We start from the raw sequence: 14,015 nt of genomic DNA, 5'->3' as shown, positions 1-14,015 counted from the left end.
GACTCTTTTTTTTTTTTTTTTAACCGGTTCGTGTGTGTTTCAGAATATTTGCGTCGTGACCGCCGATGTCTACCACGACGTCGTGAGGATGATGAACAATCGATGTATTGCAAAAAACAAAAAAAAAAAAAAAAGCGGCTACACCAAAAAAAACAACATCTGCAAACTCAACTGTCTTCCCGGCACGCATTCCGTCCTCCTCGGTTCGCACCCACACACAGTCGGGACTCGTGTCACGTTCGCAGCTTCACAGATGGTTGGAAATCACAAAAGTCTTTGACGCCACACATAACTGCCAGATTACTGCAGTATCCTTTGGGCATGTTAAAGGATCTGCTCCAACTAAGCAGCATTGGTTTTTTTTTATTACAGTCTACATTGGCTAAGACGAACATTGCATGACATGAGATTGAGTGCAAAAGGTCATCCTCTTATTTAGTGTGGAAGTGGTACGTTTTTGGCTTCTTATGAAGGACTGTTTCCCTCGACCTCACTTCATTTGAAATACTTTTGATGTTAGAATCTTAGAAAAGTCATTTGGAGGCTAACCGGTTAGCTTAGTAGGTGGCTATGCTAGCAGTGGTTGTCTGTTATGTCGCTGCAGTGATCCTGTTGCCTGCGCAATGTGATGTAAACAAAGAATAATAGTGTAAAAGGGACTTTTGGAGCGTTATTTCATGTCTTCGGGGCTCTAATGAGGCCTCACAGCTAGGAGACCCGAGTTCGATTCCACCCTCGGCCATCTCTGTGTGGAGTTTGCATGTTCTCCCCTGTGCATGCGTGGGTTTTCTCCGGGTACTCTGGTTTCCTCCCACATTCCAAAAACATGCTAGGTTAATTAGCGACTCCAAATTGTCCATAGGTATAAATGTGAGTGTGAATGGTTGTTTGTCTATATGTGCCCTGTGATTGGCTGGCCACCAGTCCAGGGTGTTAACTGAATTAACTGTGGCCAAAATGCGATTAATCATGATCAAATATTTGAATCGATTGATAGCCCGAATTGTAATACATGCTGTTTTGGTAGTACATATTTATTACATAGAAGCATGTACTAGTGGTTAGCGTGCAGACCTCACAGTTAGGAGACAAAAGTTCAATTCCACCCTCGGCCATCTCTGTGTGGAGTTTGCATGTTCTCCCCCGTGCATGCGTGGGTTTTCTCCGGGTACTCCGGTTTCCTCCCACATTCCAAAAAAAAAACATTCTAGGTTAATTGGCGACTCCAAATTGTCCATAGGTATGAATGTGAGTGTGAATGGTTGTTTGTCTATATGTGCCCTGTGATTGGCTGGCCACCAGTCCAGGGTGTTAACTGAATTAACTGTGGCCAAAATTTGATTAATCATGATCAAATATTTGAATCGATTGATAGCCCGAATTGTAATACATGCTGTTTTGGTAGTACATATTTATTACATAGACGCATGTACTAGTGGTTAGCGTGCAGACCTCACAGTTAGGAGACAAAAGTTCAATTCCACCCTCGGCCATCTCTGTGTGGAGTTTGCATGTTCTCCCCATGCATGCGTGGGTTTTCTCCGGGTACTCCGGTTTCCTCCCACATTCCAAAAAAAAAACATGCTAGGTTAATTGGCGACTCCAAATTGTCCATAGGTATGAATGTGAGTGTGAATGGTTGTTTGTCTATATGTGCCCTGTGATTGGCTGGCCACCAGTCCAGGGTGTTAACTGAATTAACTGTGGCCAAAATTTGATTAATCATGATCAAATATTTGAATCGATTGATAGCCCGAATTGTAATACATGCTGTTTTGGTAGTACATATTTATTACATAGACGCATGTACTAGTGGTTAGCGTGCAGACCTCACAGTTAGGAGACAAAAGTTCAATTCCACCCTCGGCCATCTCTGTGTGGAGTTTGCATGTTCTCCCCATGCATGCGTGGGTTTTCTCCGGGTACTCCGGTTTCCTCCCACATTCCAAAAAAAAAACATGCTAGGTTAATTGGCGACTCCAAATTGTCCATAGGTATGAATGTGAGTGTGAATGGTTGTTTGTCTATATGTGCCCTGTGATTGGCTGGCTAATGTCTACTATATTGGCTGGTAGGAGATTAACGGTGACTATAGGGGTGTTATTTCATGGCTAGAGGGCTCTGATACAAGGTCGTAAACAGTTATTTTTATACTGTAATGATAAAAAAAATATGGCTGCACGGTGGTTGAGTGGTTAGTGCGCAGGCCTCACAGCTAGGAGACCCGAGTTCAATTCCACCCTCGGTCATCTCTGTGTGGACTTTGCGTGGGTTTTCTCCGGGTACTCCGGTTTCCTCCCACATTCCAAAAACATGCTAGGTTAATTAGCGACTCCAAATTGTCCATAGGTATGAATGTGAGTGTGAATGGTTGTTTGTCTATATGTGCCCTGTGATTGGCTGGCTAATGTCTACTATATTGGCTGGTAGGAGATTAACGGTGACTATAGGGGTGTTATTTCATGGCTAGAGGGCTCTGATACAAGGTCGTAAAGAGGTTTTTTATACTGTAATGATAAAAAAATATGGCTGCACGGTGTGGGAGTGGTTACTGCGCAGGCCTCACAGCTAGGAGACCCGAGTTCAATTCCACCCTCGGTCATCTGTGTGTGGACTTTGCGTGGGTTTTCTCCGGGTACTCCGGTTTCCTCCCACATTCCAAAAACATGCTAGGTTAATTAGCGACTCCAAATTGTCCATAGGTATGAATGTGAGTGTGAATGGTTGTTTGTCTATATGTACCCTGTGATTGTCTGGAGACCAGTCACCGAAAGACAGCTGGGATAGGCTCCAGCACCCCCTGCGACCCTCGTGAGAATAAGCGGTAGAAAATGAATGAATGAATGAATGAAATTGAACAATGCGTACCCACAAGGAAGGAGTTATTAGGTACAAGTTATCACATCATGTGACATGAGGACTGACAGGACGGACGCTGTGGCATCTGGTGATTACAAACTGGTTTACATCCTTATTTAGCTCCATCTTACACAAAGCTCTCAGTGCTGTTACACAATACCGGACAAGAGTAAATATGTTGTCGAACGTATAAATATTTTGGATGTCGGATCATGTTTCCCGCTCCCCGGAAATCCAGTACAACATGAAAAGAACACTGTGCGCCTTGCTGAAAAGTCCTGGTCTGCCCTTTGCTCCATATGTACACCGACATGTAATGGGTTCATGCTCGGTTCAAAGCCGCTTTTCCGTAAAATTCTTTTTTTTTTTTTTTTCCAGGGTCAAGTCGTTTTTTTGCGTAATCCTTCTGACAGACAGACAGACAACAAAAGCAACAAAGGCGGGTGACAACATGATGAAAATGAAAAATGATGAGAATGTGGACTACATCCCCCCCCCTTTTCATCTACTCTATAAATAGAATTATTAGAAAGAGATGAGTTTCCCCCCCGTGCTTACACAACGATATTTACCTCAAAAAACCTCACACAAAATGAAAAAAAACTAGGAGTACTGCAGTAATCTGGAAACCGGAGTACACGGAGAAAACCCACGGATTCACGGGGAGAACATGCAAACTCCACAAAGGGTGGAATTGAACTCTGGGTCTCCTAGCTGTGAGGTCTGCACGCTAAACACTCGCCCAACGTGCAGCCCAAGCCAGAACATAGAAAATCTCAATCGATTTTCCTCATAAGAAATCATTTCAACACAAAAATATGAATTTAAAAAAAAAAAATTATATTCTGACATGCAGAAAACAAAGAAATACATAACTGGATATGAATGGAGGGAGGAAAGGAGTTTCAACTTAAAAAAAAAAGTGGTCTGTTAGACCTGTGTACTTCTTGGCTTGACCTTTAGGTACAGTCAGTACACTTGCTGTTATGTGTCTCCCTTAAACCGGCCCCCCCTGCAACATGTGTTGACAAGGAACTTTTTACATGACAGTTCCATTCTCGCAACGCCTTTTGTCACTATGAGTTCTTTCTTGAATTCAATCATGTTTCTCACATTCTTTGTCCGGGTTCTTGCACTTGAAATTTTATTTTGTGTCTTGTTTTTTTTTTGTTGCCGTAAAAAAAAAAAAAGTCTTATTAGGACGAACGAAGAAAAGGAAACTAAGTTCATAATTCTGTGTGCGCTCTACAGTAAAAGGTGATTAATGCATTCCCTGGCCTGAATCGGGCGATAGCAGAGCCAAACTGGGGCCCGTGGGCCACATCATGCCCGCCATGTGTCCACCCAGGCATTTTTCAAAAAAAAAACACACAAACACATGTGAGGCACAAAGTAACCTACATAACGGCATAAATAAATAAATACCTACACACAATATTGCCGCCGCAAGGCATGCTGGGTAGCTTATGATACTTTTTCTCCCAACATTTTGCAGTATTTGTTGCATTTTTTCTTGATTGAGGAGGCGTTTATATACTCTTGATATCCAATGTGTTGATCGTTTATATTGTTGTTGTCGCTGGACTACCCAGCATGCCTTGCGGGCGTTTTTTAATGAACAGTTTTAAGTTCACGTGTTATGTGTTTACGTGTTAGATACAACTTTTTCCATTTTCATCCAACCCAAAATCCTACCCGAGGATAACCCGACTCACCTTGGGGTCGGCCAGAGCGTTGATAACGTTCCCCAGGGCGAGGAGCGAACGGTTGATGTTGGCGCCTTCTCGCAGGCGTTGCCCCCTGGCGTTGGTCGCGCTGGCTCTCTCCGAGCCCGCCAGATCGATGAGGCTCATTTTGGCCACGCACACATTGGGATTGAGGTTGGCCGTTTTCTCCTGCTGTTGTAAATATATCTGGAGATCAACATAGTAACGCTCGTTAGAAGGTCATGTCCTCGTGAAGATACAATTCTGAAAACGACCCTTTGGACTGCTCAAATGGGGCTGAACGGAATTACCTGGAACACAGCATGGGACCGGGAAGAAGTGGCATTCATATCGGTAGGGTGTTGTGTCCGGTGTTGATTGCCTGAATCCAATGCCTCAAGGATCTGCTCGGCAGATTTTGGCTATGTGGAAGGGACGGAAAGAAAGACATCATCCATGGAGGTATTTTGCTAGTTATAGAAGCTATACGGTTGCTGCGGTAACGGTGTGGTGACTAACCTGGTGCAGCGTGAGGCCCTGAACCACCACTCCTTTAACACTGTCCTCTCTCACCGCAAGAGGACCTGCATTTGCCAAGAGGTCTCGGATTTGTTCGTTGTAAACCTGAAATTGCAGTCGAGCAGGGGTGTCCAAACCATGGGCCACAAAATGAAAAGATGCAGATTTACTACGTTGATGTTCTGTAAAGCATTTTCAGACATTAAAATGGCCTGTGAACTAAAAAAAAAAATAAATAAAATACAAATAAGGCATTCAGAAAAGGTAAAGGTGACTATAGGGGTGTTATTTAATGTCTAGCAGGCTTTAATAATGTTCATTCATTTTCTGCCGCTTATCCCAACGAGGGTCGCGGTGGGGTTGCCGGAGCCTATCCCAGCTGTCTTCGGGCGAGAGGCGGGGTACACCCTGGACTGGTGGCCAGCCAATCACAGGGCACATATAGACAAACAACCATTCACACTCACATTCGTACCTATGGACAATTTGGAGTGGCTAATTAACCTAGCATGTTTTTGGAATGTGGGAGGAAACCGGAGTACCCGGAGAAAACCCACGCATGCACGGGGAGAACATGCAAACTCCACACAGAGATGGCCGAGGGTGGAATTGAACTTGGGTCTCCTAGCTGTGAGACCGGCGTGCTAACCACCCACCACCATGCGGCTCAAATTCATTCATTTTCTACTATTTATCCTCAGAAGGGTCGCGGGGGTGCTGGAGCCTATCCCAGCTATCTTCGGGCGAGAGGTGGTGGCCAGCCAATCACAGGGCACATATAGACAAACAACCATTCACACTCACATTCGTACCTATGGACAATTTGCAGTCGCTAATTAACCTAACCGGAGTACCTGGAGAAACGTCGTCCGGTTGTGGTCCATAAATGCAGTCCACACAACGCACCAAATATTTTGGTGTCCCACAAGGTTCCGTTCTGGAACCGTTTTTTTTTTTTTTCAAGCAGCCCGGAAATTCACTTACGGAAACCGGAATACCCGGAGAAAACTCCCATGCACGGGGATAACATTCAAACTCCACACTAGCTGTGAGGTCTGCACGCTAACCACTCGACCGCCGTGCAACCTAGTATGAAGTTACCTTTCCATTTTTATTTGTATTTAAAAACGCTTGAGTCCTAATCTTCCTGTCTTTCAATTTTGAAAACCCGCACATGCACGGGGAAGAACATGCAAACTCCACACAGAGATGGCCCGAGGGTGGAATCGAACTCGGGTCTCCCAGCTGTGTGTGCATATTTACAATGTCAAACAGGTTTTCTACGCTCTAACTACAAAGATATTCAAATAAGAATCCATTGTTTCATTGCACTTCTACTTCCTGGTGAAATACGTGAACCGGGGTGTCCAAAGTGCTTCCTAGGGCCATTATGGGCCCGTGGCACATTGTAAAAATACACTAAAAAGGAGTACAGTAATGATAAAAAGCTAAAATTATAACAACAAAGATAAATGTTGCCATTTATGTAAATTAGTGAGATGATGATGTCAACCTGTCACCTTTGCAGTTCTGTGGGAAAACACTTAATTACACAAATGCAATGACGATGACAAATGAACTCATGCTGACACAAGCAATCACGGCTCCTACCGGATATATTATACAAGAAATGATAAAATAATTCACCTCAAGATATGACACGGCGACGGCAAACTCCTTCTCCTCTTTGGCGTCATCCATGCGCTTGAAAAGCTCCTTCATTGTGCGGTACATGACCCCGGGTTGCGTTTGTGTGCCTAGCATGGTATGCGTTTTACCTGCTCCAGTTGCACCATAAGCAAAAACTAAAAAAAAAAAAAAAAAAAGGGGGGGGGTGAGATGCAGAGTGGAACATTATATTTACAAAAAAGCATGTGAAGCAATCGCTTCAATATTTTAACAAATAATGCATAATTATGAGAGAAGAAAATCATGATTATGACATTAACAAGGGAAATTATGAGATTAGGAAGTCATGTTTATCAGATAAAAGATCAACATTATGACATAAAAAGTCATAGTTATGAGATTTAAAGGTGAAATTATGAGATAAGGAAGTCATATTTATCAAAAAAAAGGTCAAAATATCACATAAAAAGTCATACTTATGAGATAAAAGGTCAAAACTATGAGATAAAAAGTCATAATTATGAGATAATTTCCTAAAAATGACATAAACAGTTGACATTTTGAGATAAAAAAGTCATCGTTATGAGATTTAAAGGTGAAATTATGAGATGAATATTTATCAGATAAAGGGTCAAAATATCACATAAAAAGTCATACTTATGAGATAAAAGGTCAAAACTATGAGATAAAAAGTCATAATTAGGACATAATTTCCTAAAAATGACATAAACAGTTGACATTATGACATAAAAAGTCATAGTTATGAGATTAAAAGGTGAAATTATGAGATAAGGAAGTCATATTTATCTGATAAAAACGTCAAAATATCGCATAAAAAGTCATAATTATGAGATAATTTCCTAAAAATGACATAAACAGTTGACATTTTGAGATAAAAAGTCATCGTTATGAGATTTAAAGGTGAAATTATGAGATGACTATTTATCAGATAAAGGGTCAAAATATCACATAAAAAGTCATACTTATGAGATAAAAGGTCAAAACTATGAGATAAAAAGTCATAATTATGAGATAATTTCCTAAAAATGACATAAACAGTTGACATTTTGAGATAAAAAGCCATAGTCATGAAATTAAAAGGTGAAATTATGAGATAAGGATGTCATATTTATCAAATAAAAGGTCAAAATATCGCATAAAAAGTCATAATTATGAGATAATTTCCTAAAAATGACATAAACAGTTGACATTTTGAGATAAAAAGCCATAGTCATGAAATTAAAAAGTGAAATTATGAGATAAGGACGTCATATTTATCAAATAAAAGGTCAAAATATCGCATAAAAAGTCATAATTATCAGATAATTTCCTAAAAATGACATAAACAGTTGACATTTTGAGATAAAAAGCCATAGTCATGAAATTAAAAAGTGAAATTATGAGATAAGGACGTCATATTTATCAAATAAAAGGTCAAAATATCGCATAAAAAGTCATAATTATGAGATAATTTCCTAAAAATGACATAAACAGTTGACATTTTGAGATAAAAAGTAATTGTTATGAGATTTAAAGGTGAAATTATATTATATAAAATTATATTATTATATATATATTATATATTATTATATAATAATTACCAGAACCCGATAATTAGATGACATCCCTACTTTAGATGGTCATGTATCCCATATATTCATAATTTCTGTGCATTTTTCTGCATTAAAAACTATCAAAAAAATTTCATTATGGGATTTCTGGAACAAATAAGAAGAATAGATGACACTACCCCAGGGTTTAAAGTGTGTATTAATGAAATTATTACCTGTGCAATTGAATCCATTCATGACGCCATCCAACACTCCTTTCGTGGTATTCTCGAACACGTCATCTTGAGTAGAGTCCTCGCCGAAGACATGATCAAAAACAAACTTCAGGTCTTTGTTGGCCCTCTTGTTGATGTTCCTGTTCCGAATTCTTTGTGACCCAAAGCATGACACGTCCTCTTCTTTTGGGTCAAATATGATCATGTGGTTATCCACGACTTGGACCACGTTGCGAAATTTTTCACACCTCTCGCTGTTGTTGGGTGGCCTCACTCGAACGACCACCTTCACGTGGCTGCACACGTTACTTGACATTGCGTTTGCTTGTTTGCTGGTGACTGAAGCGTTACTGTTGAAACAAAAGCAAAACATAATGACATTTACTGGTTGTAGAAAAAGGACTTAGTTAATTTGCATTTTGATAACTTATGTGTAGCATTCTTATTTACAAATGCGCTACCATAAATGAATTAAAAATGCAATTTGACAGCAAATTACTGCATGAAGAACGCAGTGTGAGCTTGCTCAGCCACACTCAGATCGAATAAAAACTCTTATTAATTAAAGTCTTGGGCTTGGACTGTACTCAAAATATCACATAAAAATTAATGCATATGAGATAAACGGTCAAAACTATGATATGAAAATCATAATTATGAGAGAACGTCTTAAAAATGACAAACAGTTGAAATTATGAGATAAACGATCATAGTTACGAGATTAAAAAGTGAAATTACGGGATAAGGAAGTCATATTTATCCGATAAAATGTCAAAATATCACATAAAAAGAGATAAAAAGGTCATAATTATGAGATAACGTCCTGAAAATGACATTAACAGTTGAAATTATGAGATAAATAGCTCATAGATATGAAATTAAAAGGTGAAATTATGATATAATTAAATAATATAATATTTATCGGATAATTTGTCAAAATGTCACATAACAAGTCATGCATATGAGATAAATTAAGTCATAATTATGACATGATTTCCTAAAAATGACATAAACCGTTGACATTTTGAGGTAAAAGGTCATAGTTATGAGATTAAAAATGTGAAATTACAGGATAACAAAGTCATATTTATCAGATAAAAGGTCAAACCTATGAGATAAAGTCATAATTATGAGACAATTTCCTAAAAATGACAGTTGAAACAGTTGAAATTATGAGATAAAAAGCCATAGTTATGAGATTTAAATGTGAAATTATGAGATAAGGAAGGCATATTTATCCGATAAAAGGTCAAAATAACACATAAAAAGTCATACTTATGAGATAAAAGGTCAAAACTATGAGAAAAAAGTCATAATTATGAAATAATATCCTAAAAATGACAAACAGTTGAAATTATGAGATAAATAGCTCATAGATATGAAATTAAAAGGTGAAATTATGATATAAGGAAGTCATATTTATCCGATAAAAGGTCAAAACTATGAAATAAAAAGTCATAATTATGAGATAAAGTCCTAAAAATGACAAACAGTTGAAATGATTAGCTAAAAGGTCAGTTATGAGATTAAAAGGTGAAATTATGACATAAGGAAGTCATATTTATCCGAAATAAAAGGTCAAAATATTACATAAAAGGTCAAAACTATGACATAAAAAGTCATAATTATGAGATAAAGTTTTTAATTAATTAATTTGTGGTTTCCAGTCAAAAGTTTTGGGTCAGTTCCTTGTCAACACATTCAGGTACGTAACGAACAAAGTATATCTCATTCGATCGAAGCTAAGATGTGCCATTTCGTGTCCCCTTTTAATTTTGAGCTGTTTATATGATAATACTGTGGTTAAAAAAAACATTTATTGTTTACACGGTCAATGTAAATTGTAAATTATCACATAAAAGACGATGTTTAAATGGGAACGAGAAGCTAATGCCGCAAGCTAGCAGTGACCGAGAAGCTAACTACAAACTGTCAACGTTTACGTTCAACCACTTACCTTTCGTCTCCGTGGGCACACCACTTTCATTTCCTCGACGACGCTGCAATATCTCCGAATAAAAAACCCGAAACTCGCATTTCTAAACAAATAAAAGTAACTATCGTTTTTGAATGAAGCTAACGTAGAAAATGACACCGCCAATATTTTTTAAAAACAAGCCTTCTTCCTCTCTGGCTGCTCATTGGGCGGGCTTACGTGACGTAACTACCACGTGATTTGTAGGCGGAGTTTTTAGCTATAAAGCTTCTGACGGTAAGCTAGACTTCTTCAGCGTGTTGCTACGCAAAATTAACACCTCCTATTAACGTTTCGTAAGCCTCAAATATTATTTTATGGCTTTTATTAACTATATTTTATTAACCCTGTGTGCTAAATTTAGTGTAAAGGGCCGCTGTAGCAATTATCAAACGGAAGTGATAGCATGAAGCTACATTCGGATCTCCTCGGCCACCGTAGTGCACGGAAGCTTCCGGTGTTCCTTTAAAAACATTATTATGGATTTCTGCAATATATATACATTCATAAACACACACCTGATTATAATAATACATGATAATATGATAATATATGTTAGCATGCTTTCAAACAAGACGAAATGCATGCATCACATTGTTGTAATTGGAAATGACATTAATAGTGCATTAATTTAGATACATTGAATAGTATTCTGTTCATCATTCCCTGCAGCTGCTCTACATGTATCTGTTTAATTGGAGTCCTGCACCACAAACACTCAGATTTCCAATTCATCTTGTTGCCAGGAAACACCTGAAGAACTTTTTTTTTTATCATGCGACTCGCTTGGGTGCCTGATGCAGTACTGTGTCATGTAAAAATGATTGATTAGCTACTGCATATATGTGCATTGTACAGTTTTTTGTTGTTTTTTTTAATGTTTATTGGCCGCTGCTGATGGTAAATAATTACATCTGGACTTTGCCAATCCTGCTCTGCTTGGTTGCTTGGCACTGCACTGCACACCCTGCAGATGTATGCTTACCGGGGAGGGCTCAACCTTCAAAGTTAAAACTGCGGTGGCCTCCGAGTTACAGATTCCACCCCCAGCCAGAAAGATCAAAGCACGGAATTGTCGGGATTATCGTGTAAATATTAGTGTGAACATCGTTCCCGTGACCTGGCTTGACTTTTTATGGATAATAACGGTGCGTACATTCCTCATTTTGCAAAAAAAAGCAATATTTTTAATATTTTAACAAATAATAAACAATTGGAAACGTCTATCGATGCCCGTTTCGGCCACAAAAAATATCCCAAACATAATGCATAACTATGAGATAAGAAAGTCATGATTATGACATTAAAAAGAGAAATTATGAGATTAGGAAGTCATGTTCATCAGATAAAAGGTCAACATTATGACATAAAAAAGTCATAGTTATGAGATTTAAAGGTGAAATTATGAGATAAGGAAGTCATATTTATCAAATAAAATGTCAAAATATCACATAAAAAGTCATACTTATGAGATAAAAAGTCAAAACAATGAGATAAAAAGTCATAATTAGGAGATAATTTCCTGAAAATGACTAAACAGTTGAAATTATGAAATAAGGAAGTCATGTTCATCAGATAAAAGGTCAACATTATGACATAAAAAGTCATAGTTATGATATTTAAAAAAAATTAAAAAAATTTAAAAATTTAAAAATTTAAAAATTTAAAAATTTAAAAATTTAAAAATTTAAAAATTTAAAAATTTAAAAATTTAAACATTTAAACATTTTAACATTTTAACATTTTAACATTTTAACATTTTAACATTTTTAAATTTAAACATTTTAAACATTTTAAACATTTTAAACATTTTAAACATTTTAAACATTTTAAACATTTTAAACATTTTAAACATTTTAAACATTTTAAACATTTTAAACATTTTAGACATTTTAGACATTTTAAACAGTTTAAACATTTTAAACATTTTAAACGTTTACATTTTTTTAAATTAAATTTTTTTTAATTTAAAATTGTATAATTTAAAAATAAAATAAAATAAAATAAAATAAAATAAAATAAAATAAAATAAAATAAAATAAAATAAAATAAAATAAAATAAAATAAAATAAAATAAAATAAAATAAAATAAAATAAAATAAAATAAAATAAAAACTTAAACTGTATTATGGAAAGCAGGAAGTGAACAAATATAATAGTTACTGATTGTAAAAGTAACCAGATGAGACGGTAGGATTTAATAAGCTTTGCTTCTTCCGACTCCTTTTGGACATGTGGAACTGGGAACTGATTATGTGATGCATTCAATTGTAATCTGATGCATGTTCAAATGAAATAAAACCATTACCATTACCAAAAGTCATAATTATGACAAACTCTGAAATGAAAGGTCAAAATTATGAGATAAAAAGTCAAAATAATGAGATATGAGGCTTATTTTATTTTATTATATTGAGTAATATGAACAGAAAGGTGCCTGTAGGGGTGTTAGTCCATGTCTAGAGGGCTCTAATAATGTTAAAAAGGGTATTTATAAGATTGTAAACACTTTTTTTTTCACTTTTTTTTCTTTTCCGCAGGTCAAATCAAGCCTGATGTTTTTCCATCTTCCCGCTCGCTCCAGCCGACTGTTCCAGAAAAATAAAAATCTGGCTGCTCGGACATTGTGGCAATTATGGAATTCCAATTTTCACTCTCGGAGAGTCCTATGTGTCTTTTCTGGTCCTGGTGGTGGTCTGTGCAAACCGGATGAAGCGTCGTCTGTTTCCTCTGACAAACCTCCTCACGTGCCTGTCATGCTGAAGGAGGTGCTTCATTACCTGGACATCAAACCAGGCCAGGTAAGTTTATTTTGCTGTTATATTTTTATCCCTTGCTTTCAATGAGTGCAGAAGAAATGATGTGTAGCATGTACGGAGAACGTGTGAAGGAATTGTGTAATATGTGTGAAAGACTTCACACCGGGGGTGTCCAAACTTTTTCCAGCAAGGGCCACATAGTGAAAAATGAAACCAACACATGTTGATATGCTAAGATACGTTATTTCAAGAAAAAAACGCATATTATATGTAGGAGATGCAGTTTTTGTAATGGTAATGGTAATGGTTTTATTTCATTTGAACAGATTACAATTGAATGCATCACATAATCAGTTCCCAGTTCCACATGTCCAAAAGGAGTAGGAAGAAGCAAAGCTGGTATCTGGTACTTTTACAATCAGTAACTGTTACATTTGTTCACTTCCTGCTTTCCTAATATAATTTTTATTTTTTTTGTTTTTTTTTATTTTTTATTTTTTATTTTTTATTTTTTATTTTTTATTTTTTATTTTTTATTTTTTATTTTTTATTTTTTATTTTTTAATTTTTTATTTTTTAATTTTTATTTTTTATTTTTTATTTTTTATTTTTTATTTTTTTATACGACTTCATTCTTATTTAATTTTATTATAACATTCCCCAACCTACTTTTCCAAAACTTTACTTGTGATTTCATTCTTTTTCCACTTTTCGTGGGGTTCGGCAGTACTCCTGAAGTCTTCGGGAATGCTTGGCAGTGAGACCAATCACATCAGAGTAGG

At 36.8% G+C, this 14,015-nt stretch overlaps 2 protein-coding genes across 3 annotated transcripts in view; one reads left to right on the top strand and one right to left on the bottom strand.

The window, feature by feature from the left end:
- The window catches only part of kif18a (kinesin family member 18A), a 34,939-nt gene extending 24,354 nt beyond the window's left edge, over nt 1–10,585 (bottom strand). Inside the window, exons 1-6 of the mRNA XM_078793069.1 lie at nt 10,457–10,585; nt 8,500–8,849; nt 6,732–6,889; nt 5,085–5,189; nt 4,877–4,987; nt 4,575–4,772 (exon numbers count right to left, since the gene is read on the bottom strand). Coding sequence (XP_078649195.1) covers nt 4,575–4,772; nt 4,877–4,987; nt 5,085–5,189; nt 6,732–6,889; nt 8,500–8,815 — 888 coding nt within the window. The 5' untranslated portion in view covers nt 8,816–8,849; nt 10,457–10,585. The remainder of the gene's footprint in view (nt 1–4,574; nt 4,773–4,876; nt 4,988–5,084; nt 5,190–6,731; nt 6,890–8,499; nt 8,850–10,456) is intronic.
- A 104-nt stretch (nt 10,586–10,689) lies between these two features.
- mettl15 (methyltransferase 15, mitochondrial 12S rRNA N4-cytidine) overlaps nt 10,690–14,015 on the top strand; it is a 45,296-nt gene continuing 41,970 nt past the window's right edge. For both annotated transcript variants that reach the window (XM_058077046.2, XM_058077043.2), the window contains exons 1-2: nt 10,690–10,711; nt 13,015–13,275. In XM_058077046.2, coding sequence (XP_057933029.2) covers nt 13,030–13,275 — 246 coding nt within the window. In that variant the 5' untranslated portion in view covers nt 10,690–10,711; nt 13,015–13,029. The remainder of the gene's footprint in view (nt 10,712–13,014; nt 13,276–14,015) is intronic.

Source organism: Doryrhamphus excisus, linkage group LG1 (assembly GCF_037039965.1).
Source record: "Doryrhamphus excisus strain RoL-2023G ecotype Guam linkage group LG1, RoL_Dexc_Guam_v1.1, whole genome shotgun sequence".
Classification (NCBI taxonomy): Eukaryota; Metazoa; Chordata; class Actinopteri; order Syngnathiformes; family Syngnathidae; genus Doryrhamphus; species Doryrhamphus excisus.
This window is presented reverse-complemented; position numbering and strand designations above follow the sequence as displayed.